General features: G+C 43.3%; 8 protein-coding genes across 12 annotated transcripts in view; 6 read left to right on the top strand and 2 right to left on the bottom strand.

The window, feature by feature from the left end:
* Positions 1-16,570, top strand: part of LOC117139584 (heparan sulfate 2-O-sulfotransferase pipe-like) — a 39,259-nt gene extending 22,689 nt beyond the window's left edge. The window contains exons 3-6 of one of the 5 annotated variants that reach the window (XM_033301996.1): positions 2,118-2,176; positions 15,030-15,589; positions 15,655-15,809; positions 16,053-16,570. In XM_033301996.1, the coding sequence (XP_033157887.1) occupies positions 2,118-2,176; positions 15,030-15,589; positions 15,655-15,809; positions 16,053-16,264 (986 nt within the window). In that variant the 3' untranslated portion in view covers positions 16,265-16,570. Of the gene's footprint in view, positions 1-2,117; positions 2,177-3,116; positions 3,683-3,972; positions 4,331-7,408; positions 7,966-8,174; positions 8,330-8,397; positions 8,580-8,770; positions 9,331-9,388; positions 9,544-9,721; positions 9,964-10,300; positions 10,883-15,029; positions 15,590-15,654; positions 15,810-16,052 lie in introns of those variants that run through there. The other 4 variants (XM_033301995.1, XM_033301997.1, XM_033301999.1 and 1 more) reach the window with 4 other exon arrangements.
* LOC117139587 (heparan sulfate 2-O-sulfotransferase pipe) lies at positions 4,469-6,178 on the top strand. Its single transcript, XM_033302001.1, has 3 exons — positions 4,469-5,332; positions 5,389-5,543; positions 5,602-6,178. The coding sequence occupies exons 1-3, from the start codon at positions 4,482-4,484 to the stop codon at positions 5,829-5,831; spliced, it is 1,236 nt and encodes a 411-aa protein (XP_033157892.1). The 5' UTR covers positions 4,469-4,481; the 3' UTR covers positions 5,832-6,178.
* Positions 6,109-7,304, top strand: LOC117139588 (heparan sulfate 2-O-sulfotransferase pipe-like). The gene is made up of 4 exons (XM_033302003.1): positions 6,109-6,531; positions 6,588-6,832; positions 6,892-7,046; positions 7,111-7,304. Exons 1-4 carry the CDS (start codon positions 6,127-6,129, stop codon positions 7,287-7,289), a joined length of 984 nt encoding a protein of 327 aa, XP_033157894.1. The 5' UTR covers positions 6,109-6,126; the 3' UTR covers positions 7,290-7,304.
* On the top strand, positions 10,893-11,364 carry LOC117139591 (heparan sulfate 2-O-sulfotransferase pipe-like). The gene has a single exon (XM_033302006.1). It carries the CDS (start codon positions 10,957-10,959, stop codon positions 11,338-11,340), a length of 384 nt encoding a protein of 127 aa, XP_033157897.1. The 5' UTR covers positions 10,893-10,956; the 3' UTR covers positions 11,341-11,364.
* On the top strand, positions 11,488-12,797 carry LOC117139589 (heparan sulfate 2-O-sulfotransferase pipe-like). Its single transcript, XM_033302004.1, has 3 exons — positions 11,488-12,112; positions 12,184-12,338; positions 12,395-12,797. Exons 1-3 carry the CDS (start codon positions 11,508-11,510, stop codon positions 12,580-12,582), a joined length of 948 nt encoding a protein of 315 aa, XP_033157895.1. The 5' UTR covers positions 11,488-11,507; the 3' UTR covers positions 12,583-12,797.
* On the top strand, positions 12,651-15,023 carry LOC117139153 (heparan sulfate 2-O-sulfotransferase pipe-like). Its single transcript, XM_033301311.1, has 4 exons — positions 12,651-12,663; positions 12,701-13,286; positions 13,349-13,503; positions 14,543-15,023. The coding sequence occupies exons 1-4, from the start codon at positions 12,651-12,653 to the stop codon at positions 14,716-14,718; spliced, it is 930 nt and encodes a 309-aa protein (XP_033157202.1). The 3' UTR covers positions 14,719-15,023.
* Positions 16,571-16,665: 95 nt separating the features above from the next.
* LOC117139586 (deoxynucleoside triphosphate triphosphohydrolase SAMHD1) lies at positions 16,666-20,389 on the bottom strand. Its single transcript, XM_033302000.1, has 5 exons — positions 20,035-20,389; positions 17,928-18,094; positions 17,696-17,867; positions 16,934-17,634; positions 16,666-16,875 (listed from the first exon to the last, which is right to left on the bottom strand). The coding sequence occupies exons 1-5, from the start codon at positions 20,185-20,187 to the stop codon at positions 16,809-16,811; spliced, it is 1,260 nt and encodes a 419-aa protein (XP_033157891.1). The 5' UTR covers positions 20,188-20,389; the 3' UTR covers positions 16,666-16,808.
* On the bottom strand, positions 18,103-20,022 carry LOC117139590. Its single transcript, XM_033302005.1, has 3 exons — positions 18,848-20,022; positions 18,588-18,793; positions 18,103-18,532 (listed from the first exon to the last, which is right to left on the bottom strand). Exons 1-3 carry the CDS (start codon positions 18,956-18,958, stop codon positions 18,298-18,300), a joined length of 552 nt encoding a protein of 183 aa, XP_033157896.1. The 5' UTR covers positions 18,959-20,022; the 3' UTR covers positions 18,103-18,297.
* Positions 20,390-20,994: the final 605 nt, after the last annotated feature.

Genomic DNA, 20,994 nt, shown 5'->3' with positions numbered 1-20,994 from the left:
GGCTAAAATGCATAGCAAACCAGTTCTTTGCGCTCACTACCGAACCGGGCAGCTGCTTTATTTTCAATTAGACAGTCGCAAGACACGAACTAAGCCACAGAGCCAAACACCCATAAAAATAGCACCAATGGCTATGTGTGCTACCTCAACCTACAGAGAGAGAAAGTATTTCTAAATCATATTATCAACATATCAAATGAAGTTTGAAACTATACCGGAAAAGTACGAAAGAATGCATTCTTAAGTATAACTAACATATAAGTTATACTTGTTATAATTTAGATATTTGGCCAATGGTTTATATCAGTTTTAGATACTTTTTTCCGACTGTGTAAAGTTCACTGGGTAGCCAAAATAAATGTTTTGGAGCTGAGGTCCAATTCAGCCGGAAAATGCAGGCAAGCAAGCAATTTGTGTTAGCAGGGGCGGTTCCAAGGGGCTCGGATAATTTTAGAGTCGGATCTTAAGATTGGGTGCGATGGGGAGATTGAGAAGTGAAACATAACATTAACCTATGAATGAGGTCTTAGGTGGGTCGATATATATATCTATATATATATCTATATCAGGAAGTTTCGAGTAGAATACGGAAAAGTTTAATTCCCGATTACCTATTTGGCATATGCTTTTAAGTAGTAGGTATGCCTAATTATAATTTATTAGACACTTAATGAATGGATTTCACTTGAACTAATATGCCAGGAGTTGGGAAAGACTTGTTCAAAGATGAAAATCTAAATCATATATTCCCAATCACAAGTTTATATTTTTCAAAATTTATTTCCTCAGTTATTTCTTACCACATGATAGCCTGCGAGCAGACCACACCCTATAATAGCTTCACATGTTTGTTCTTAAAATGCCACAACTTAATAAACAGCGACATATGCTACGTGGTTCACCTTCGGACTCATTCGCAGTTCAAATGGCCAATAACCGGAGCTAGGCCGAGATTGAAGGTTGCATTAGAACAGCAGAGAAATGCGAAGTCGAATCCAATCAGAGCAAATCGAGAGGCGAACTGGATGGGATGTGACCCAATTTGCAAACCGCACGAAACGAAAGCACACAAAACTCGTAAGAGAATCCAGCTGAAAAGTGACAAATAAAAATGCAGGGAGCTGGCTTCTATTTTAAGGTTTCGACCGCAAAATGTGTTTCACTCCTGGTTCAGTGACTTTGTTGTCGGTGGTTTTTTGTGCAGCAAGCGGGCTGAAACCAGTTGGTGCAACACTTTCATTCATTCGCATTTTCCAACGAAACTGCCCAATTGACCAAATACAACGGATCTGGTTTAAAGGCAATTGGACTGGATATGCGCAGACTTCCTCGTCCAGTTCGCGGCGAATTATGAAATACCTACTTGGCCATAAAAACCGAGACCTGGCCAAAACAAAAGTGGTGCGACCGAGCCGCAGCACACTTGAAAATCAAGATGTTTTCCGCATCTCCTGTCCATCTGATCAATTGCAGTCATTTGCCAGCCGGACTCAAATTGAATGCACTGCCCACGACTTCGCAATGGACAAATGCCTGGCATCAGCATTTTAATTGTCCATACGACACGCAGAAAAGTCCATTTGCATGCGTTGTTTGCTGCTACTTTTTGGGGAAGGGAAGAAATGCGGAGGCCTTTCGAATCCGCCGGAGATGATCCCTATCGCATCCCATGAGAGCCGGCAAAGTGAAAGGAATCATCATGAGCTTGCATATTTATTGCACTCGTCTTTATTTATTTATCATAGCTGTAAATGGCTTCAACTTCGACTTGGCTGAGGCTGAGCCTCAGCTTCATCCATCCCATTCGAATATTGCATAAACACTTGCGGGCCCAAATCAAAAGTAAAAGTACTCGGTCTGCTTCCTTTTTTGGCGCCACATTTTAAGGTCACCGAGTATTTCACTTTAATTGGGGTCGAGATGATAACTGATATTAGTTATTAAGGCGGCGTTAGACGATAATGGGATAATCGTGAGGTCGTTCACAATGCTGATTTTTGAGTTGACGATCGTAGAGCGAAGTTGGCCTGTGATTCATTATGATATTGTAAAGCAAAGCAATTTATTACAATTATTGTTTTTACAACCTTTTAATCAAACTTTACTACATCTTTCAGAGCACGATGACATCAACACCCTGCACGGCACCTTCCAATATCTGAAGAGCACTGGCCAGGTAAGCTCAGTTCCATAAACCTGGTATATCCTGCATTTTACCATATCGCCGTAAACATTGTTGCATACATTATTGGTGGTTCATAAAGCGGAAAAGAGAAACCATCGATGAAAGTCCATCAACGGTAGCTTCAGCTCCTTGGTGATTGATATTGCATTTGGCCTACAGCATACATTTAGCATTTGCCTGCCCAGAAAACCTCATAATCTCTCTGTCTCTGTCTCGTTCATGCGCTGTCTTTGTCGCACTCATTGTGTCAGGCGAGAATTGCATTATATCTGTAGCTTTCTCCTGTTGAGACCTCACCCACCCACCCACATGCATACAACACAACACAAACAACACCCACCACACACACACTAGAATTAGAAAGATTAGCCAATTAGCCATCTGGTAGACTATCAGCTATCCCTATATCTACTACTATACCTGTTCCGATCCTGGTTAGCTCTACACTATCCTATACAGAATCTATCCTAACACTAACCGAACTACGAAAATTACACTTCGACTCTGTCCTCGAATTTTGTCAGTGCGCAGTCCTATGATTTTTTTTTCGATGTTGGTTGACTCGTTAGCTAGTTGCGACATAGAGCGATAGAAAATCGATTTATAAAGATTAAAAAGTAAAGGTAAGTGTCCGTTGCGGGGAGGCTTAGTATTTATGCCCACATACCCAGCTGTGCTGGAGCAACTTCTTGCGAAATTTCTAAGATGATGGGATGCCTCCAGGTGCCTTGTGTGTTGCTTGAGTAAATTGAACAAAAAATAAATAAAAACGCAAGCGCTTAAAGTCTATTTTTATAAAAGTTTACATGTTGTCCTACTTGTGTTTGACTCGTTTATGTGCGTGTAACTCTGTGTCTGTGATCCCAACTCCAAGCAAACCGCCACCTGAAAACTACTCCAACTAGCACTCCCAACTTTTGCAATCCGGCAGCTAAGACACCTGACCACCGCCCAGCTGAACAACACTCCTCGCGCCCAAGTGGACACGCTGTTCTTCAATCGGATCACCAAGACCGGCAGCGAGAAGATGATGGAGTTGCTCAAGATCCTGGGCAAGCGCCACAACTTCGAGGCGCGTCGCGATGTCGAGGGATTCTACGAAGTGGTCATCATGCACGACGCCTACGCCAAAAACTTTATCCGCACCGAAGTAATCAACTGCACCAAAGCCAATAGCTATACGAAGCACGTGGCCTTCCTGGACTTCGATCTGCTGGACGAACCCTGGCCCATATACATCAATATGGTGCGAGATCCCATCGAGCGGCTGGTCAGCTGGTTCTACTATGTCCGCGCCCCCTGGCATTTCGCCGAGAGAAAGGAAATGTTCGGAGATGCCATCGTACTGCCCAGCATAGATTGGCTCAAGAAGGACTTTAACCGCTGCATCGAGGAACGCGATCCCGAGTGTGTGTACGAGCAAATGGAAATGGGCAATCTGGGCGATCATAGGCGACAGTCACTGTATCTCTGCGGTCAGAACATGGCGGTGTGCATGTGAGTAGTCCTTCTAGAGATGGGGGGTAGAAGCTATAGGAGAGGTTTTTCGAAAAGTGCTAAGAGCTATGTAAAGATATAGGTATCTAAATAATATCTTCGATAATATTTGAGATTCTGGTCCAAGCCAACATCAGCCAAGTTCTTTCGGCAAAAGTCAATGATTCAAGTCGAAGGTGCGAATTTTACAGCTAGTTTCCACATTTGGATCAACCGCTCCTTTGGCTAAAACCCCACCCGATATCTCAAGAAGTAAGATCGAGAACTGAGTGAATCCCAACCAACTGCAGGCCCTTCAACTCCCATGAGGCCATGCAGCGGGCCAAGAAGAATGTGGAGGAGCACTACGCAGTGGTGGGAACCTGGGAGGATACGAACATCACGCTGTCCGTTCTCGAGGGTTATATCCCGCGATTCTTCAGTGGGGCCAAGGACGAGTACTACGCTTTAAAGAAAAGTTTGGGAAACGTAAACAGGAATACCTACAGACCCAGTCTCAGTGACAAGGCGAGGGCCGTTCTCAGCCAGAACCTCACCCGGGAAATCGAGTTGTATCAGTTCATCAGGCACCGGCTGTACAAGCAGTATATAGCCCTAAAGCTAGAAGAAGATCCCAAACTGCGGGATTAGCAGGAATTTAGTCACTAAGGGTTCGTTGAAGAGTAATAAAACTATGCTAACTTTCGTTCTGCTTCGATCTTTTCGATCTTTCCGGTATAATTCTAACCCTTGGTGAACTTTCGATTGGGCTAGCTTCGGTAGATTTCGCACAGATTTAGTCTTACACAGCGTATCATCCATGCAGAAGGTCGGATATAATGTTCACGATCGCCGGAGCAGCGAAGAGCAGCTGCGAAATCCAACGGCACATGGACACCATCATGATCACCACTCGCATCACCACCATGTGCATCACCAGGAAAAGATCGATGGGCACAATCACAAGGCATCGCATGACAAACAACTGGCTGTTCCCGACAACAAGCACAAGGAAGATGAGGTCCACTACGAAGACGAAGAGGATGAAGTCGAGGAAAATGACGATGACTTGTCCAATGCTGTGGGAAGCACTGAAGGCGAAGACTTTAACTTTAAGGCCGATCTCCTGAACAATACCAAGTACGCCGAGGTGGACTTCGTCTTCTTCAATCGAGTGCCGAAAGTGGGCAGTCAATCGCTGATGGAGCTGATGGCTCGCCTGGGCAAGATCAATGGCTTCACCCATGCTCGGAATAAGGGCAGTGCCCACGAAACGATCGTGATGAACAAGCAGCGGCAGAATGATCTTATAGCCGATCTCCTGACCAGGCCAAAGCCACACATATATAGCCAGCATGTAGCCTACATAAACTTCACTCGCTTCCACTTGCCCAAACCCATCTATATCAACTTGATTCGCGATCCGATCGATCGGATCATCAGCTGGCACTATTACATCAGGGCTCCGTGGTACTATCGCGATATGCAGGCCAAATTGGGGGATAAAGCAATTCCCATGCCCTCGGAAGAGTTCATGAACCTCGATCTGGACACCTGTGTGCGGAACCACGATCCCCACTGCACGTTCACCCAAATGCAGATCAAGAATCCGGTGGGCGATCACCGACGGCAGACGCTCTTCTTCTGCGGCATGAATCAAAAGCTGTGCATGTAAGTAGGAAGTAGATAGGGCAGTAAGTACGATCATAATCCATAACTTTGGATAGGCCCTTCAATTCGGAGGCGGCCATGCAAAAGGCCAAGAGGACAGTGGAGACGGAGTACGCTGTTGTGGGCACCTGGGAGGATACGAATATAACGCTCTCCGTTTTGGAGGCGTACATACCGCGATTTTTCCGCAATGCCAAAGTGGCCTACTACTGTAAGCGTGTTATGATGCAAGCTGAGAATATTTCTGAATCCGCCTAAATTTTTTTTAGTGGGAAAAGACCGATTGTCGCGGGTGAATCGCAACAATGTCACTCGAATCGTCAGCGATGAAACTAGACTTATTCTGCGGAAAAATCTCACCAACGAGATCGAGTTTTACGAGTTTTGCAAACAGCGTTTGTATCTTCAGTATGCCGCCCTAAGTCATGGAAAGCGATTCGGGGAGGATGACTATCTTCTGGTGCCCGAACAGCAAAACGACTACAATGAGGACTATTAGTAAGGATACCTTTGATAGGAACAAAGTGAATAAGTGATAAGCCAGTATGAATATGTATATGAAAACCGATAAAACTCAGGACTGCTAGAACACATTAAAATAAATGAAGCTGAACAACTATAAGTATCTTTTAACACTTTAAACAACTCTTGAGCAACTCGCACTCGCTTTAATCGAAATGATCCCTGCTGTTTTATATTTTGCCTTTCTAAAAAGGCATTATGTGACTAAAATTCCTCCGTGTGAGCACAGTGTTTGATGCTTTCTGTGTAACTTCAATCCGGTGAAGAGCTTTATGTGTGTCTTCATTTGTGCTGAAAGTATCTGTGGGTCTGTCTTTTGTTGGATGTGCTTGCTACAACTATGTCCTGAACTTTTGCAGCTGTGGCGATTAAATCCGAAGTTTCTAAATAACACCAAGTTTCACTTTCGCGATATTATCTTCTACAATCGAGTTCCCAAGACGGGCAGTGAAACGCTGATCGAGTTGATGATTCAACTGGGAAAAAAGAACGACTTTCAGAACGAAAGGTCTCCGTTTTCGAAACCCACTGGAATATACTGGGGTGTGGAGCGGCAAAAGGAGGAAGCCACCCGCATCCTGGAATTACAGGAGGAACCAGCCTTTGTCTATGTAGAGCACATGAACTACATGAACATTCGCCCCTTTCACCTACCCCAGCCAATCTACATCAACATGGTAGGAGCAAAATCGAGACCTTGGTCTGTTTACTCATATAAGCCTTGATTTATCAGATTCGAGACCCCGTAGAACGAGTGATCAGCTGGTTCTACTATAAACGCACTCCCTGGAACTCCGTCAAAATGTACAAGGTGACGGGGAAGTTTGGGAATCGCACCCACTACACCAAGAACTTTGAGGATTGCGTCCTAACACACGATCCGGAATGTCGATATGACTACGGACTTATGTTCAAGGACGATTCCGCCGATCATAAGCGTCAGAGCCTGTTCTTCTGCGGACACTCCCCCATTTGCGAGTAGGTAGTTTGATATGCGGGTGATCCCCAGTCCTAACGGTACGGTTTCTCCACCCAAGACCCTTCAATACCCCGGCGGCAATTGCGAGGGCCAAGCAGAACGTAGAGCGAGATTTCTCAGTGATTGGTTCCTGGGAGGACACCAATGTCACTTTGACAGTGCTCGAGCACTATATACCGCGATTCTTCAAGGGCAGCATGGAGCTGTACTATGGTAATGACCCTTGAAGCTTCCTTCCTTGAGGTGCTAAAAAAAACATGCCTCTACATTCCCATAGAACCCAAAACCGGCCTGGCCTTTCAGAAGGAGAATATCAACCACTGGAAGCCGAAAGTTAGCGAACGCATCAAGCAAATAATGCGGGCCAACTTCACCCAGGAATACGAATTTTATTACTTTTGCAAGCAGCGCTTGTATCGGCAATACTTTGCAATAAATAAGCACTTGCACTTCTGAACATCTGTGTGCTCCTTTCGTTTTTCTATTAACAATTCTGTAGTTCATTTTCTGTAAAGTCATGGGTTTTGATCACTTTTGTGGAAGGAAGCGCACTTATTTCTCTCCCCACTTTCAAGCTGGAAAACTTGGACCCCGCCCATTTGAATAATACCCCCAAAGCGGAGCGTGATTTCATATTCTACAATCGCCTAGAAAAGACAGGAAGTCAGTCGATGACGCGGCTCATCAAGCAACTGGGTGATCGTCTTGGATTTGACACCTACAGAAATATTGCGCGTCCCTGGAGGTCGATTACCGAATCCGAGGAGGATGAGAAGGATCTGGTGGAGCAGCTATTCGAGCTGGGGGAACACGCGGTCTACGTGGAGCATGCCAATTGGGTCAACTTCACCCAGTACGACAGTCCGCGTCCCATCTACATCAATATGGTTCGCCATCCCATTCAGAAGGTGATTAGTGCCTACTACTACCAACGCCATCCGCTGATCTTCGCCCAGAGCTTGATGCGGAATCCCAATAAGCCGATGCAGACCAAGAAATTCTTCGATACCAACTTCAATGATTGCGTCAGAAAGCGGGTGAGCCCGCATTGTGTTTTCGACGCACACAATCCTTTCAACGGCGATTGGAGGAGGTTCTCTCTACATCTTTGTGGCAACTCGGAAATTTGCACGTAGGTCCTAGTCCTCTCAGAACGGAAATCAAACTTTTATCGCAAGTCCAAGTTAGAAAGAAATAGGTTACATAATCATCTTTGAAACTCAAGCTCAATCAATTCACTCTGTTCTCCTTTTAGAAGAACGCTTACCTATTTCTTTTAAACTTGGCCTTTGATTAGATAGATCTTCGGAATGTTCTCGCATATAAGGTGTTCTTATCCAGGCATTTCAACTCGGAAACTACCACGCAAATCGCCAAAATGAATGTGGAACGGGAGTACGCCGTTGTGGGTAGTTGGGAGGACACAAATGTGACATTGGCTGTGTTAGAAGCCTATATACCGCGGTTTTTTACCGACGCCACAAAGGTCTACTACAGTATGTTGTTGTCAACGCCTTCAATTGAGGAGAACTCAACTCGGCTAACTTTAAACTTCCCTTTCTAGGCAACACTGAGAATTTTACGATAAACAATGTTTCGCATGACACTCATCTGGATAAGGATGTGGAGGAGTATCTGAAGAGCAGTTTCGCCTTCGAGATCGAGCTATATATGTTTATCAAGCAGCGACTCTACAAACAGTATATAGCAGTGCATAAGAACGAATTTTAGTCGAATTAGTACTAAGTACCTTGAGGTTTACAAACATGAAATGAATACAGGGTTTTGCCAAATGATCTATACACCTAAGTTGCAACTCGAGTCTTTTTCCCTTCCTTCGCTACTAATCATTTCGGATGGCTTGGTTGCTTGAATTCACTCTTCACTCCGCCACCCATATCAGAAATTAATTCCGGGGTGACCAACGACCTTTGCAGATCCTGCAGCTTAGTCCTGACAAGCTGAACAATACACCCAAGGCCGAGATTGACGTGTTGTTTTTCAATCGGGTTCCGAAGACAGGAAGTATGCAGCTGATTGAGCTTATGAGGCAGCTGGGGAAGGTCCATGACTACGATGTGGAAAAGGATCCCCAACAGGGGGGCGTTATTCCCATCCTGGAGACCGCCGAGCAGAGTGACATGATCGATAATATTGTTAACCTTGACGACGGCACCGTGTTCGCCAGCCACGTGAACTTCCTGAACTTCACCAAGCACGAGCAGCCCAGACCCATTTACATCAACATGGTTCGGGATCCCGTGGAAAGGGTTATCAGCTGGTACTACTACATCCGGGCTCCGTGGGTCTTTGTGCCCGGCAGGAGGCGCAATAATCGCGAAATGCCCAATCCCAAATGGGTTAACACCGAATTCGATCAGTGCGTCACGAGTGGCGAAAAGGTGTGCACCTACATCGAGAATTCCCTGCTGGAACATGTGGGCGATCATCGGCGACAAACCTTGTTCTTCTGCGGTCACAATGAGTTCCAGTGCACGTGAGTTAGGGTTGCATAGCCGCATTTTCTCTCAGTGATACCTCGAACCCCTCTGTAGACCTTTCAATGCCCGTCTGCCCCTTCAATTGGCCAAAATGAATGTGGAACGGGAGTACTCAGTGGTGGGAACCTGGGAGCACACGAATGAAACCCTTGCCGTTTTAGAGGCCTACGTGCCACGCTATTTCGCAGATGCCTCCAAAATGTACTACTGTAAGTCTCGGTGGGAATTGTGTTGAGAGAAGGATATCTTTGGGATCAAGAAAGACTTGGAAATCAACGTATTCCGGAGATTGCTGGAATACATGATAAAACCACTAGATTCTTGATTTTGGATGACTTCTCTGCTTCTTAGAAGTGGAAAGATTTCAGAAAATTATTTATATTGCAGCGGGCTTGCATGCGGATAAGCAAAATGTTAACCCAATGAAGCCGCACATTTCGCAGGATATTTTAGATATGGTTCGTCGGAATTTCACACGTGAAATTGAATTTTATCAGTTCTGCCGCCAGCGGTTGCACAAACAGTACTTGGCCATCAAACTGAACGATCTCAAGCGAGTGGACAAGTCATTGGCCATGTTAAGTGAGGCCAAAGAAATGGTCATCAACAACTAGTCTTAGATATATTACAAAATAAATTAATAAAGATGAGAGGATATATAAATCTTTCATCTTTAATTTTTAAAAATTCTTTAAATGGGAATACTTTCCGGGACTACTAGTATAAGCTCTATTTTATACAGAGGATTATCCTTCAGAAACTTGAAAAGGGATCAAATGAAGCTAAAGCCCTCCTTTTAATCTATAACTATCGCTTATAACCAAACCAACAAAGCTTAATTTCTTTCTCTTCGATCCTTCGCACTCACGGAATATATCGCTTGAAAGTCGGGAAGAATTGAAAAGGTCGCTGCTTACTAACCAGGATTAGAAGCACCCCATGTTATAGAATACATATCATCTTTAGCTTCAGCAACTGAGCGCAAATCGCCTCAACAACACAAAAAACGCGGAAATCGATGTGCTGTTTTTTAATCGCGCCGCCAAAGTCGGAAGTGAGTCTATGCTGGAGCTCTTTATGGCGCTGGAAAAGTACAACGAAGATCTAACGCTGGAAAGACGTGGTCTCCATACCAAAACCGTTCGGCAAATGGACAAAAAGCAGAGACGTGAGTCCGCCGAATTTGTAGCCGACCTGGAGGAGGGCACCATGTACATTGAGCACATCAATTGGCTAGACTTCGATGAGTTCGACCTACCAAAGCCCATTTACATCAATTTGGTGCGGGATCCGGTGGAGAGGGTCATAAGTTGGTTCTTTTACGCTCGGAGTTCCTACAAGAATGCCATCGAGTACCGAAAGAGGCCCAATCAAAAAATAAAGCCCGAATCCTGGTATAAGAAGAACTTCAATGATTGTGTAAGGAGTGGAGATCCCGAGTGCCAGTACGTGCCCCACACGGTCAAGGACTCGATTGCCAATTTTAAGAGGCAGTCCCTATTTTATTGCGGTCATCACGATGATTGCCTGTAAGTAGATAGGAGCAATAAGGTTTCCCCCAACACCATGGGCCAAGCTAATAGTGATCTTTTAGACCTTTTAACTCACCAACTGCCGTGCAAATGGCGAAGGAGCACGTGGAAAGGGATTATGCTGTTGTGGGCAGCTGGGAGGACACGAATATAACCCTGACCGTTCTCGAGAACTATATTCCACGCTTCTTTCGCGGTGCGAAGCTCATGTATGAAAGTAGGTCCCTTATCCCCAATTTTCCATCCAGCGAAATTACATTGCATTCTCAATCCCCAAAAACAGTGCACAATAGCAAGATCACCAATCGGAACAAAAACAAACGCAAGCCGTTTGTAGAGCCCGAGGTCAAGGAAATGATTCGCAGGAACTTTACTAACGAGTACGAGTTTTACTACTTCTGCAAGCAGCGTTTGTACAAACAGTATTTGGCCCTCAATCTGAAGGAGTTGGAGGTGCATGGTCTGTTAAACTAGTGGGTTTGGAGTCCGACCTTAGATCGTAGTAGGTGATATATGCGCGAACAAATCTTCCATTCAATAAACCAGTAGTCAGTAAACCCGTAGACTAGACCCACACTTTATTTACACGTTGAACCCATCTGTGTGTCTTATCGTTTGTTGTGTGACATAAAACCCCTGCCATGAAGCCACTAAAACCCTTATCCCATACCCCCTCCCCCAAACAGTTAGGTAGCCTAACACCTAGCCAACTGAACAACACAGCCAAGGCCGAAATGGATCGCCTCTTTTTCACGAGATGCGCCAAAGTGGGCAGCGAATCGCTAACGGAGTTTATGGAGCATCTGCAGGAAATCAACAACTTCCAAGTGGATAAGTACGGAATTAACAAGAAATCGAAAAGGCAACTGAAACCACGGGCTCAGGCTGAGACAGCTGGTTATATCTATAACCTGGACGAAGGATCAGTTTACATAGAGCACGTCCCTTGGATCGATTTCAACGAGTACAATCTACCCAAGCCCATCTTTATCAACCTGGTTCGTGACCCCGTGGAGCGCATGATAAGCTGGTATTACTACGTTAGGAACTCCTACCGGAATGCCATTTTCTACCGCAACAATCCCCTGGCTCCTCTAAAGCCCACGGCCTGGTTCAAAAAGAGTTACAACGACTGCGTGAGGAGTGGTGACCCCGAATGCCAGTATGTTCCACTGGCAGTTCGCGATGTGGAGGGAAACTTCAAAAGGCAGACAATATTCTTCTGCGGCCACGATCAGGACTGTTTGTGAGTCCCGTAGAAGCGGTCAATTCTTCACTTATTCAAGAGTCGTCCTTCTAATCTCAACCCTTTTCCAGACCTTTCAATTCTCCCCTGGCTGTTCAGATAGCCAAACGTAGGGTCGAAACGGAATACGCAGTGGTGGGAACTTGGGAAGAGACCAATATAACTCTAACCGTTTTGGAGCACTATATACCACGTTATTTCGCTAGAGCTAAAATGATCTTTCACTGTAAGACCCCAATCAAAGATAAGTCAGGCCTACCATCTTAAGAAATTCCTTTCCAGTGTACCAAAAGTCCCTACAAAATCGCAATCGCAATAACAGAAAGCCTCACGTGGATGCAGATGTCAGGGCGATGGTCAGGAGGAATTTCACCCATGAGTACGACTTTTACTACTTCTGCAAACAGCGTCTTTATATGCAGTACATAGCCCTTAAGCGCACCGAATTGGAACGACTGAATTTTTCCTGAATTCGTAGACTGAACTTTAGATTTTGACATAGTTTTTCTGTAGCTCGTTAATAAAGTACTCAATAGTAATGTTACTAACATGTAGAAACCATTTAGGCTTTTCTTGTGACAAGCTAAGACCAATCCCATCTATACAAATCGCAGCTTGCTTCGCTGAGCAGTGAAAAGCTGAACAACACTCGGCACTCCCGACTGGAGGTGCTCTTCTTCAATCGTGGAGCCAAAGTTGGAAGTGAAGCGCTGATGGAACTCACCCAAACCATGGCTCCCCACAATAACATGACGGTGGTTACCAAAGGACCAATGGAAATTAAGTCCCGCACCCGGTCTCCTAAAGAGCAAATGATACAGGCTATTTGGGTGACCGAGTTGGAGCCAGGGACCATATACATAGAGCATTGCAATTGGTTGGATTTCCGCAGATATCAGCTACCAAGACCCATCTACATCAACTTGGTTCGCGATCCCGTGGAGCGGGTGATCAGTTGGTATTACTACGTTCGTAGTGCATATCGCAATGCCATTCACCATCGGCGATTTCCCAACGCAACAATTAAATCGGAGAAGTGGTTCAAAAAGAGCTACAACGATTGTGTTCGCAGTGGTGACCCCGAGTGTCAGTACGTGCCTGGAAGCATTAGAGATTCGGAGGGTAATTATAAAAGACAAACCCTGTTCTTCTGCGGTCACGACAGGGAGTGTCTGTAAGTTGATTTCGAAATTATTGTGTTAGACTTGGAAAGATGATGTGGAGAGTACTTTTCAGACCCTTCGACTCTCAACGCGCCATTCAACTAGCCAAATTGCATGTGGAGCGCGATTATGCAGTCGTAGGAACGTGGGAGGAGACCAACATAACTCTGACGGTATTCGAAGCGTACATACCGAGGTTCTTCAAGGGAGTCAGGAATATCTTTGAGTGTAGGTTCCATGTCGAATGGTTTAAAAATGTTTTAGGGACTACTTGAACACTTTTGGGTATTACTTGCGCCTGGGAAAATACTGTGTCTTAGTTAGTTACACCATTTACACTCCGTTCTTCATATCAATCATCTGTGTTTTGTCTTGGACATTGAATGCATTTAATGCAAAACCCCTGAACTTCCCAGCTTGGACGGGTGACCCCCATATATCTGAACAATACTCGATTCGCGGGTTCTGAAACTGTGATCTTCAATCGACCAACCCGAGTAGACAGCGAGCAAATGGTCCCACTTTTCAGGCAATTGGCCGCCATGAATGACATAAATGTGGTTCTCAACGGACCCGTCAGGACGATGAATAGAACTCGAACCGAAAAGGAGCAACTAACCGAAGCGGAATGGACCATCGAACTGGAGAAAGGATCGATCTATATGGCGCACTCCAATTGGTTGGACTTTGCTAGCTACGGATTCAAGAAACCCATTTATATTTCGCTGGTCAAGGATCCGATAGACCGGATGATTACAGATTTCTATAAGCGAAGGTCTTCGGTGAAGAGAGCTATATATAGGCGCATGTATCCTGGTCGTCGGGAGCGACCCGACGAGTGGTACCAACTGAGTTTCAATGAGTGTGTAAGAAGTAGAAGTCCTGAGTGTCTCTTTGTCCAGCATTCAGTGGCAGATTATATTCAGGACTTTAAAAGACAGACCCTTTACTTTTGCGGCAATGAAGCCGATTGCCTGTGAGTACCCCCTGAGTCCTCGATGAATTATCCTTAAAGTATACCCCTCTGTAGACCCTTTAATTCCCACCATGCTACGCAAGTGGCTAAACGTAGAGTTGAGAAGGAGTACTCCGTGGTGGGCACTTGGGAAGAGAGGAATATAACCCTTACTGTGCTGGAGAAATACGTTCCCCGATTCTTCAATCACGCTCGTTTTCTATATAAGTGTAGGTAATCTCAGGGGCTTGACTCGAAAGTGTTCAGGTATCATCGAGAAAGGATCGAGAGTCATGGAGTTATCTCTTTCAGTGCACAGCAAAAGCATCCGAAATCGGAATCGCAATAATCGCAAGCCCCACATAGATGCGGATGTCAGGGAGATGGTAAGACGAAACTTTACCAACGAATATGAGTTCTACTACTTCTGCAAGCAGCGTTTGTATAAGCAATATTTGGCCCTCCAATTCGAGAATAATCTTCACTAAATGGTCTTGATTGCAATACCCCAAATAAAGAACTTGAACATAGTTAAGTAAGAAGTGCGTTTTTATAAACAAGAATAAACCAATCCTTAGGGACTGTTCCTATTGAATTGAGCTATTTTATTCGTACAGGGTCGCTAAAAAAAAGTTCCCCCAAGTTATTCCTATTTTACCCCATTTGTCCTGAATAGTTTCCCATTCCCCCAAATGCATATCAAACACCAAGGATTTGAAGGTAAATTACATGATACACTTAAATTGAACCCTATTTACATTGATATTATTTCTAATAACTTTCTGTATATCCTAACCAGATGTCCTCTCTTAACGTGCGGGATCTGAACAATACCCGCAAGGCACAAATGGAGCTGGTATTTTTCAATCGGGTACCCAAAGTGGGAAGTCAGACGTTCATGGAGCTCCTCCGTCGTCTTTCCGAGCGCAATAATTTTCAGTTCCACCGCGATGCAGTGCAGAAAGTGGAGACAATCCGCTTGGCGGAGGATCAGCAGCAGGAAATGGCCGAGGTGATCAGCGAGCTTCCGGAACCCTCGGTCTTCATCAAGCATGTGTGCTTCACCAACTTCACCAAATTCAACCTGCCCAGGCCAATTTACCTAAATGTGGTGCGCGATCCCGTGGAGCGGGTGATCAGCTGGTTCTACTACGTGAGGGCTCCGTGGTACTTCGTGGAGCGCAAAGCTGCTTTCCCGGATCTACCATTGCCCCATCCCGCTTGGCTGAAAAAGGATTTCGAAACATGTGTCCTCAATGGCGATCAGGAGTGCACCTATACTCAAGGAGTTACCGTGGAGGGAATCGGCGATCATCGCAGGCAGAGCTTATTCTTCTGCGGCCACGACTACGAGTGCACGTACGTTTTTAACATTTTCCTAGGAGAAGAGATTTCTAAACATATTGATGTGCCTAAATTTCTAGACCCTTCAACACTGTGGGTGCCCTGGAACGAGCCAAATTTGCCGTAGAACAGCAGTACGCGGTGGTTGGAGTGCTGGAGGATCTGAACACCACGCTCTCAGTACTTGAAAAATATGTACCACGGTTCTTTGAGGGCGTTCGAGATATTTATGCAAGTAAGTTGATAGTGCTTAAGCTCAGCGTCAAATACATTGTAAGTAGAATCAGAACGTTTTTGTTCAATGCTTTTGTTTTCATTTTACACTTCAATGTAGTACAAAGTAATAAGTAATAAAGCCACTTGTGTGTGATACAATGTTGTATCAAAACTCATACAATTGATATCGTTCTGTGAACTTAGCAAAATATTTATGGTACACATTCCTGACTCATGTATTTGTTTGAAATTCCCCTTTTAGCGAGCGCAGAGTACTTGACGAAGATCAACAAGAACAACTTCAAGCCGCCGGTCAGCGAGCATGTGAAGGACATAGTGCGTCGGAACTTTACAAACGAGATTGAGTTCTATCAATTCTGCCGCCAGAGACTCCACAAACAATATCTGGCTGCCCACTTACCACAAAGAATTATCACAGACTCAGCACATCTGCCCGGCCTGATTGGCAATTGAACTGTGCTCTTTACAAATCACGAACAAATGTAGCAACAAATATGACAAACAAAATCGTACTCGAAACCTGTAGTCAGCTAAGTTCCCTATTATTGTTTTCTCTTGTGTATATTTCAAAGCGGTTATCAAAAATATGACAAATGCATCTTATATTTATATAGATTAGTAAGTACCTTATGTTATAAAGACCTGAGTTTGAATTGTGATGTCTTCAAGTGAACTGTTGAAATTTTGGTTTTAGTATTTTAGTTTTAAGTCGATTATGATAAACACTGTATAAACTAATAAATGATTATTTTAAGAACACTTTTGTCTTTCCACTGATTTCACAGTTTTAATTATAAATGGAAACGAAAAATAAAAATAAAGAACATTAAATAACTAAAAAAAAACTCAACGAATTCTAACAGACTATGCTGGATAACAAAAGGTGAATGGCATTAAGAATGGTCGCATTACGAACGCAACCGTTTGAGTATTTGTACATCTTTTTATGAAATATAGTTTATTAAATATAAGAAAATGAACCGAATGGTTGATGTTTCTACTCTAACTTAAAGCACTTGCTGACTATCGTCGGGCTTACACATCGAGTAATTGGACGCTTCTTGCTGGAAATAAAAATAATTAATTCGTGATCTACAGTTATCGAAGTAAAGATATGTATACCGCTTGTTGCCAAAGAAGACTAACTCCCTTGCCGATTTTATAAGCTCCCAAGGTCCAGGTATGACCCTGTTCACCCGTATGATGTCCGGTCCGGAACAGTCGTTCCCTGTGACTTCTACGATTCGTTGGGGTTCCTTCACAAATCTCGATATAGGATCCTTTTCAATTACATTTAAAACATACTGGTCGGTCAATTCCAGCCACTTTGGATCCTTTGAGCGAATACTTAGTAGTTCTGGCGCAAGACGTTGTACTGCACTGACAAAAATAACATCCATGGCACAAGTTAAAGGATACTGATAGGCCTTTACGTGGAGCAGCGATCGCGCCTCGAACAAGCGATATACCCGATGATAGTCTGCATAACGATACTCGATGCGTTGTCCATCGGCTGATATGCGAGCCTGAAGAAATACATCATCAAAGTCCATTTCCGCAGAGCTGAGTATTTTCAGGCGCTTGTTATCACGGCGCAGATAATCCCATTTATCCACATCCAATCCGCAGCGACGATTATGCACAATATCAAAGATGTAGTTATGTCCCAGCATGGGAAACGACAGCTTCTCGCTGGATCCCAATATCAAAGCCTTTATCAATTGAACACCTCGCCCACCACCATCGTCTCTCAAGGAGACCAGCTCCTGATTGATGGCATCCTTGAAGATTTTATCCACACAGGTCATTGCGTTTTCCTCGTGCTATAAAAGAAACGATAATATCAGTTTCAGAATTCTAGGGGTGCCAGTACAGATAACTTACATCAAATTCATGGTTGGTTACCAACTCCCAGGCATGTGACATTGGTCCGTGTCCAATGTCGTGAAGGAGAGCGGCTATCTCCACCGCCTGACGACACCAATCCGGAAGCTTTGGCTCGTAATGCGAATTACGTTCGATGGCCCTAAGGTGATCCTGCGCGCTTTTGTAGGCTCTGTGGAGAAAAACAAAGTTTACATATATGTAAATCAATATTACTTCTTGTGTTGCTTACCCAAGGCAATGATCGTATCGCTTGTGATCGGCCTTCTTATCGGTGGCCAACGGAAGGAGACCCAATTGGTGGACATGTTTGAGGCGCTGGAAGAGTGGGTGCTCGACGATCTCTTGGATATGGCTCGAGAGTTCAATTACACCGTGAACCTCATCCTCAATAAGCATCTGAAGGAAATAAACATGATAAAAAGTTTAAGCAAAGTTCATAACTTATTGCAAGAGCCATGTTCTATAAGTCTTACTCTGTTTGACCCAACTAATTAAAAGCATTCAGTACTTATCCCTTTACTTTGTATGTAGATTGTTATAATTATTTGTAGGCCAAAGACGGGATATACATATAATTTAAGAACATCACAGAAGTAAGGCTAGCTGCCACCACTACCGGCGCTACAGCCACTGCTGCTACCCCCACTGCTACCTCCACTGCTACTTCCACTGGTACTTCCTTCGGAGCTTCCAAATCCTCCACCCAGGCACATGGAGACTATAAAGAGACTTAGGCCTATAATGTCCGGAAATAGGCCCAGGGCGGCCATAACACACTCTTGCCTCTCGAACTGGCCATCGATCAACCGGCGGATGTTAAGGATGAGCAAGACACTACGGATGAGAGTATGATTTGAACATGATTTATATACAAATAGATCGGTCTTACCAATACGGAAGGGTTAACACTTGAGCTGCTGCATACAAAGTTAATAAAACCAGAATGCTTGCCGGCTTGCAAAAAATTAGTAAACTAACTATCAGCATGTAAATCAAGGATGCGATAGCCAGCTTCCCATTTTTCGACAAGTAAGCGTCATTATTGTTAAATAAAACAAAAATAGCTGCTGTTATCAATGTCACAACCGTGCCGATCTGCAATATTCAATCTTAAAACAATTCACATTGGTTCAAACACTCATTTCTCACAGTCGCTGGGCGGAGCATCAAACGATGGTTTTTTAACAGCTTTAATGGATCTTGACACGGACTATGGCTTCCCAGAGGAAGTGGCAGGATCAAGTTAGCAGGTATTTTCATTTTTGTCAGCCTGTCGAGGAAGTATGTACTATATGTGTCTACACTTAAATTTAAATCAGAGTAAGACTTTAAATCATAGCTCACTTTAATTTATGAAAAAACATAAATAAAAAAATGTTTGGATCGTCTAACGCATAACCTGCTGATAATGAATTTATGTGGTAGGACAGTTATTTGCGTAACTTCCTTATCTTTGTCAAAAAGCATAGCTAAATAAATATAACCTTATCAAAGTACCGAAAAATGGGGGATTCCACATAAAAGACAAGATCTGAAGTACTCTACAAATATTAATTTAAACCGTGTTTTTAACAGTAATATGTCGTACATTTTCTTCTTGAATAAAAATAATAAGAGAAACGTATGTAAGTTCTCTTACAAGAAACCAGTTTCAACCACAAACCACGACGTTCTTGTTAACTGCACCTCTAGTTAAACTAGAACTAGAGCTTGATAGAACTAGCACTAGAGATAGATACATAAGCTCTGTCTTCGCCATATCCCACTAGAATGACAATTTTTCTTGAACTTAAGACAGAATCTAGTTTTGTCACTGCATCAAGTTTACACGTTTCTCATACAACTCTTGGTTCTCTGATAAAACGGTGTTAGTCTATTTTTATATTTTCAAAATTTTTTTTTAATTTTAAAGAGTTTGCAATGTTATGAAGATCAATAAAAATCTTCATATTTTTTCGAATTACTAAAATTCTTTTTTTTCCCAACCCAGATATGTACTTTACGCTCCTTTTTTAGCTTGTGCTTTCATTAAATTTCCAGAGAAATAGATTAGCGTACTGTTTTGATTAGAAGAAAATGTATAACACCCATTGGTTTACAAAGGCGACTGCAAAATACGTTGAATGTGTCATGACTTGAAAATTCAAACATATTTTACTATTTCCTGTACAATATGTGGGAGATTGAAGCATTACAACTAATTTATAAGCCTCACGCAATGTGCAAAGTTTAGTAGGTCAAGTGGCATTAATGCGCTTTTTTTTGCAAGTGCAATCAGCTGTCCGACAATCAGCTGTCATGTTTCACTAGCAACCAATAACAAACGGTTAACTCACAGGTGGGCGTTGTTGTTGTACGTGGTGCCCATGCTGCTGCTGTTGTTGTTGTGGGAAAAGCGGGAGTTTCGAGTTTTTCGGCTCGTGGGAGAGGGGAAGAGGAAGAGAGCGCCGTCGCTGCGCGGGGGAGTGAATCACTGCGCTGGCTGACATTCTAATTGGATTTCTGATTATCGACAATCCGCGTCCGAAGTAACACCGAAAATGCGCACAGCACGACGTCTTGAAGGCTGTCTTCCCGCCGATTTGTGCGAATATATAACATCCGGGGATTTTTATCACATTTTATAGCGAAATCCGATTCGTCAAGCAGAGCGTACACAACTGTTAATTTGGTGATGGGTGCGCACAGCTGATTGCAGCTATCGACCAGGGATGCGGTAAAAGCTGCACAGGAATGGCGACGCTTTCAAACGGTAAAGCTAAATATTTTGACGTTTCGCGAAAGAAGAACAAATAAAATATATGTTAAATTCAATAATAAAATATTTGTAAAGCAACATATGTAGAGAAAAATTAAAAGGTAATTTAAAGAACTAGAACTAGAAATTAAAGAGTTTTTAATCATTTTTGACAGACAATTAGCTATATACTTAGCTGTTCAATTTTATTGTTTGTATATTATTTTGTTCTTTTAAATAAGAATAATAAAGTTTAAAAGTAAGGAATGAAAAGTTTCCCTTTTCGGAAAAAGTCTATGCACAAATATATATAACCATATATAAAAAGTGAAATGATTATGTGTGACACATTAAAACTGTTAGTATTTAAATATTTAAAAAAATAGTATTTATTTTTTATTATTTAATATTTATTATTATTTACAAGACACTTTTTTACTAGCTTATTTTTGGCATGAAGCCGTTCACGATCTCATCCCGATTCAGACTGATCTTCTAATTTTTAATCCTGATCCAATCAACCTCGGCCAGAAGCTTTTTATTCGAACTTTTTGAACTT

Source organism: Drosophila mauritiana, chromosome 3L, assembly GCF_004382145.1.
Source record: "Drosophila mauritiana strain mau12 chromosome 3L, ASM438214v1, whole genome shotgun sequence".
NCBI classification, from domain to species: Eukaryota; Metazoa; Arthropoda; class Insecta; order Diptera; family Drosophilidae; genus Drosophila; species Drosophila mauritiana.
This window is presented reverse-complemented; position numbering and strand designations above follow the sequence as displayed.

Excerpts from the sequence above, each read along its gene's own strand:
- LOC117139587 (XM_033302001.1), top strand. The coding sequence starts at position 4,482 with ATGCAGAAGGTCGGATATAATGTTCACGATCGCCGGAGCAGCGAAGAG. Across the intron at positions 5,333-5,388 it reads ATGAATCAAAAGCTGTGCAT|GCCCTTCAATTCGGAGGCGG; the intron begins GTAAGTAGGAAG and ends AACTTTGGATAG. Across the intron at positions 5,544-5,601 it reads TGCCAAAGTGGCCTACTACT|TGGGAAAAGACCGATTGTCG; the intron begins GTAAGCGTGTTA and ends AATTTTTTTTAG.
- LOC117139588 (XM_033302003.1), top strand. The coding sequence starts at position 6,127 with ATGTGTGTCTTCATTTGTGCTGAAAGTATCTGTGGGTCTGTCTTTTGT. Across the intron at positions 6,833-6,891 it reads GGACACTCCCCCATTTGCGA|ACCCTTCAATACCCCGGCGG; the intron begins GTAGGTAGTTTG and ends TCTCCACCCAAG. Across the intron at positions 7,047-7,110 it reads CAGCATGGAGCTGTACTATG|AACCCAAAACCGGCCTGGCC; the intron begins GTAATGACCCTT and ends ACATTCCCATAG.
- LOC117139591 (XM_033302006.1), top strand. The coding sequence starts at position 10,957 with ATGGCGAAGGAGCACGTGGAAAGGGATTATGCTGTTGTGGGCAGCTGG.
- LOC117139589 (XM_033302004.1), top strand. The coding sequence starts at position 11,508 with ATGAAGCCACTAAAACCCTTATCCCATACCCCCTCCCCCAAACAGTTA. Across the intron at positions 12,113-12,183 it reads GGCCACGATCAGGACTGTTT|ACCTTTCAATTCTCCCCTGG; the intron begins GTGAGTCCCGTA and ends ACCCTTTTCCAG. Across the intron at positions 12,339-12,394 it reads AGCTAAAATGATCTTTCACT|TGTACCAAAAGTCCCTACAA; the intron begins GTAAGACCCCAA and ends ATTCCTTTCCAG.
- LOC117139153 (XM_033301311.1), top strand. Across the intron at positions 13,287-13,348 it reads GGTCACGACAGGGAGTGTCT|ACCCTTCGACTCTCAACGCG; the intron begins GTAAGTTGATTT and ends AGTACTTTTCAG. Across the intron at positions 13,504-14,542 it reads AGTCAGGAATATCTTTGAGT|TGCACAGCAAAAGCATCCGA; the intron begins GTAGGTTCCATG and ends TATCTCTTTCAG.
- LOC117139590 (XM_033302005.1), bottom strand. The coding sequence starts at position 18,958 with ATGAAAATACCTGCTAACTTGATCCTGCCACTTCCTCTGGGAAGCCAT. Across the intron at positions 18,794-18,847 it reads TGATGCTCCGCCCAGCGACT|ATCGGCACGGTTGTGACATT; the intron begins GTGAGAAATGAG and ends TGAATATTGCAG. Across the intron at positions 18,533-18,587 it reads GTGTTAACCCTTCCGTATTG|TGTCTTGCTCATCCTTAACA; the intron begins GTAAGACCGATC and ends TCTCATCCGTAG.
- LOC117139586 (XM_033302000.1), bottom strand. The coding sequence starts at position 20,187 with ATGTCAGCCAGCGCAGTGATTCACTCCCCCGCGCAGCGACGGCGCTCT. Across the intron at positions 18,095-20,034 it reads TACAACAACAACGCCCACCT|ATGCTTATTGAGGATGAGGT; the intron begins GTGAGTTAACCG and ends TATTTCCTTCAG. Across the intron at positions 16,876-16,933 it reads GTCTTCTTTGGCAACAAGCG|CAAGAAGCGTCCAATTACTC; the intron begins GTATACATATCT and ends TTTTATTTCCAG.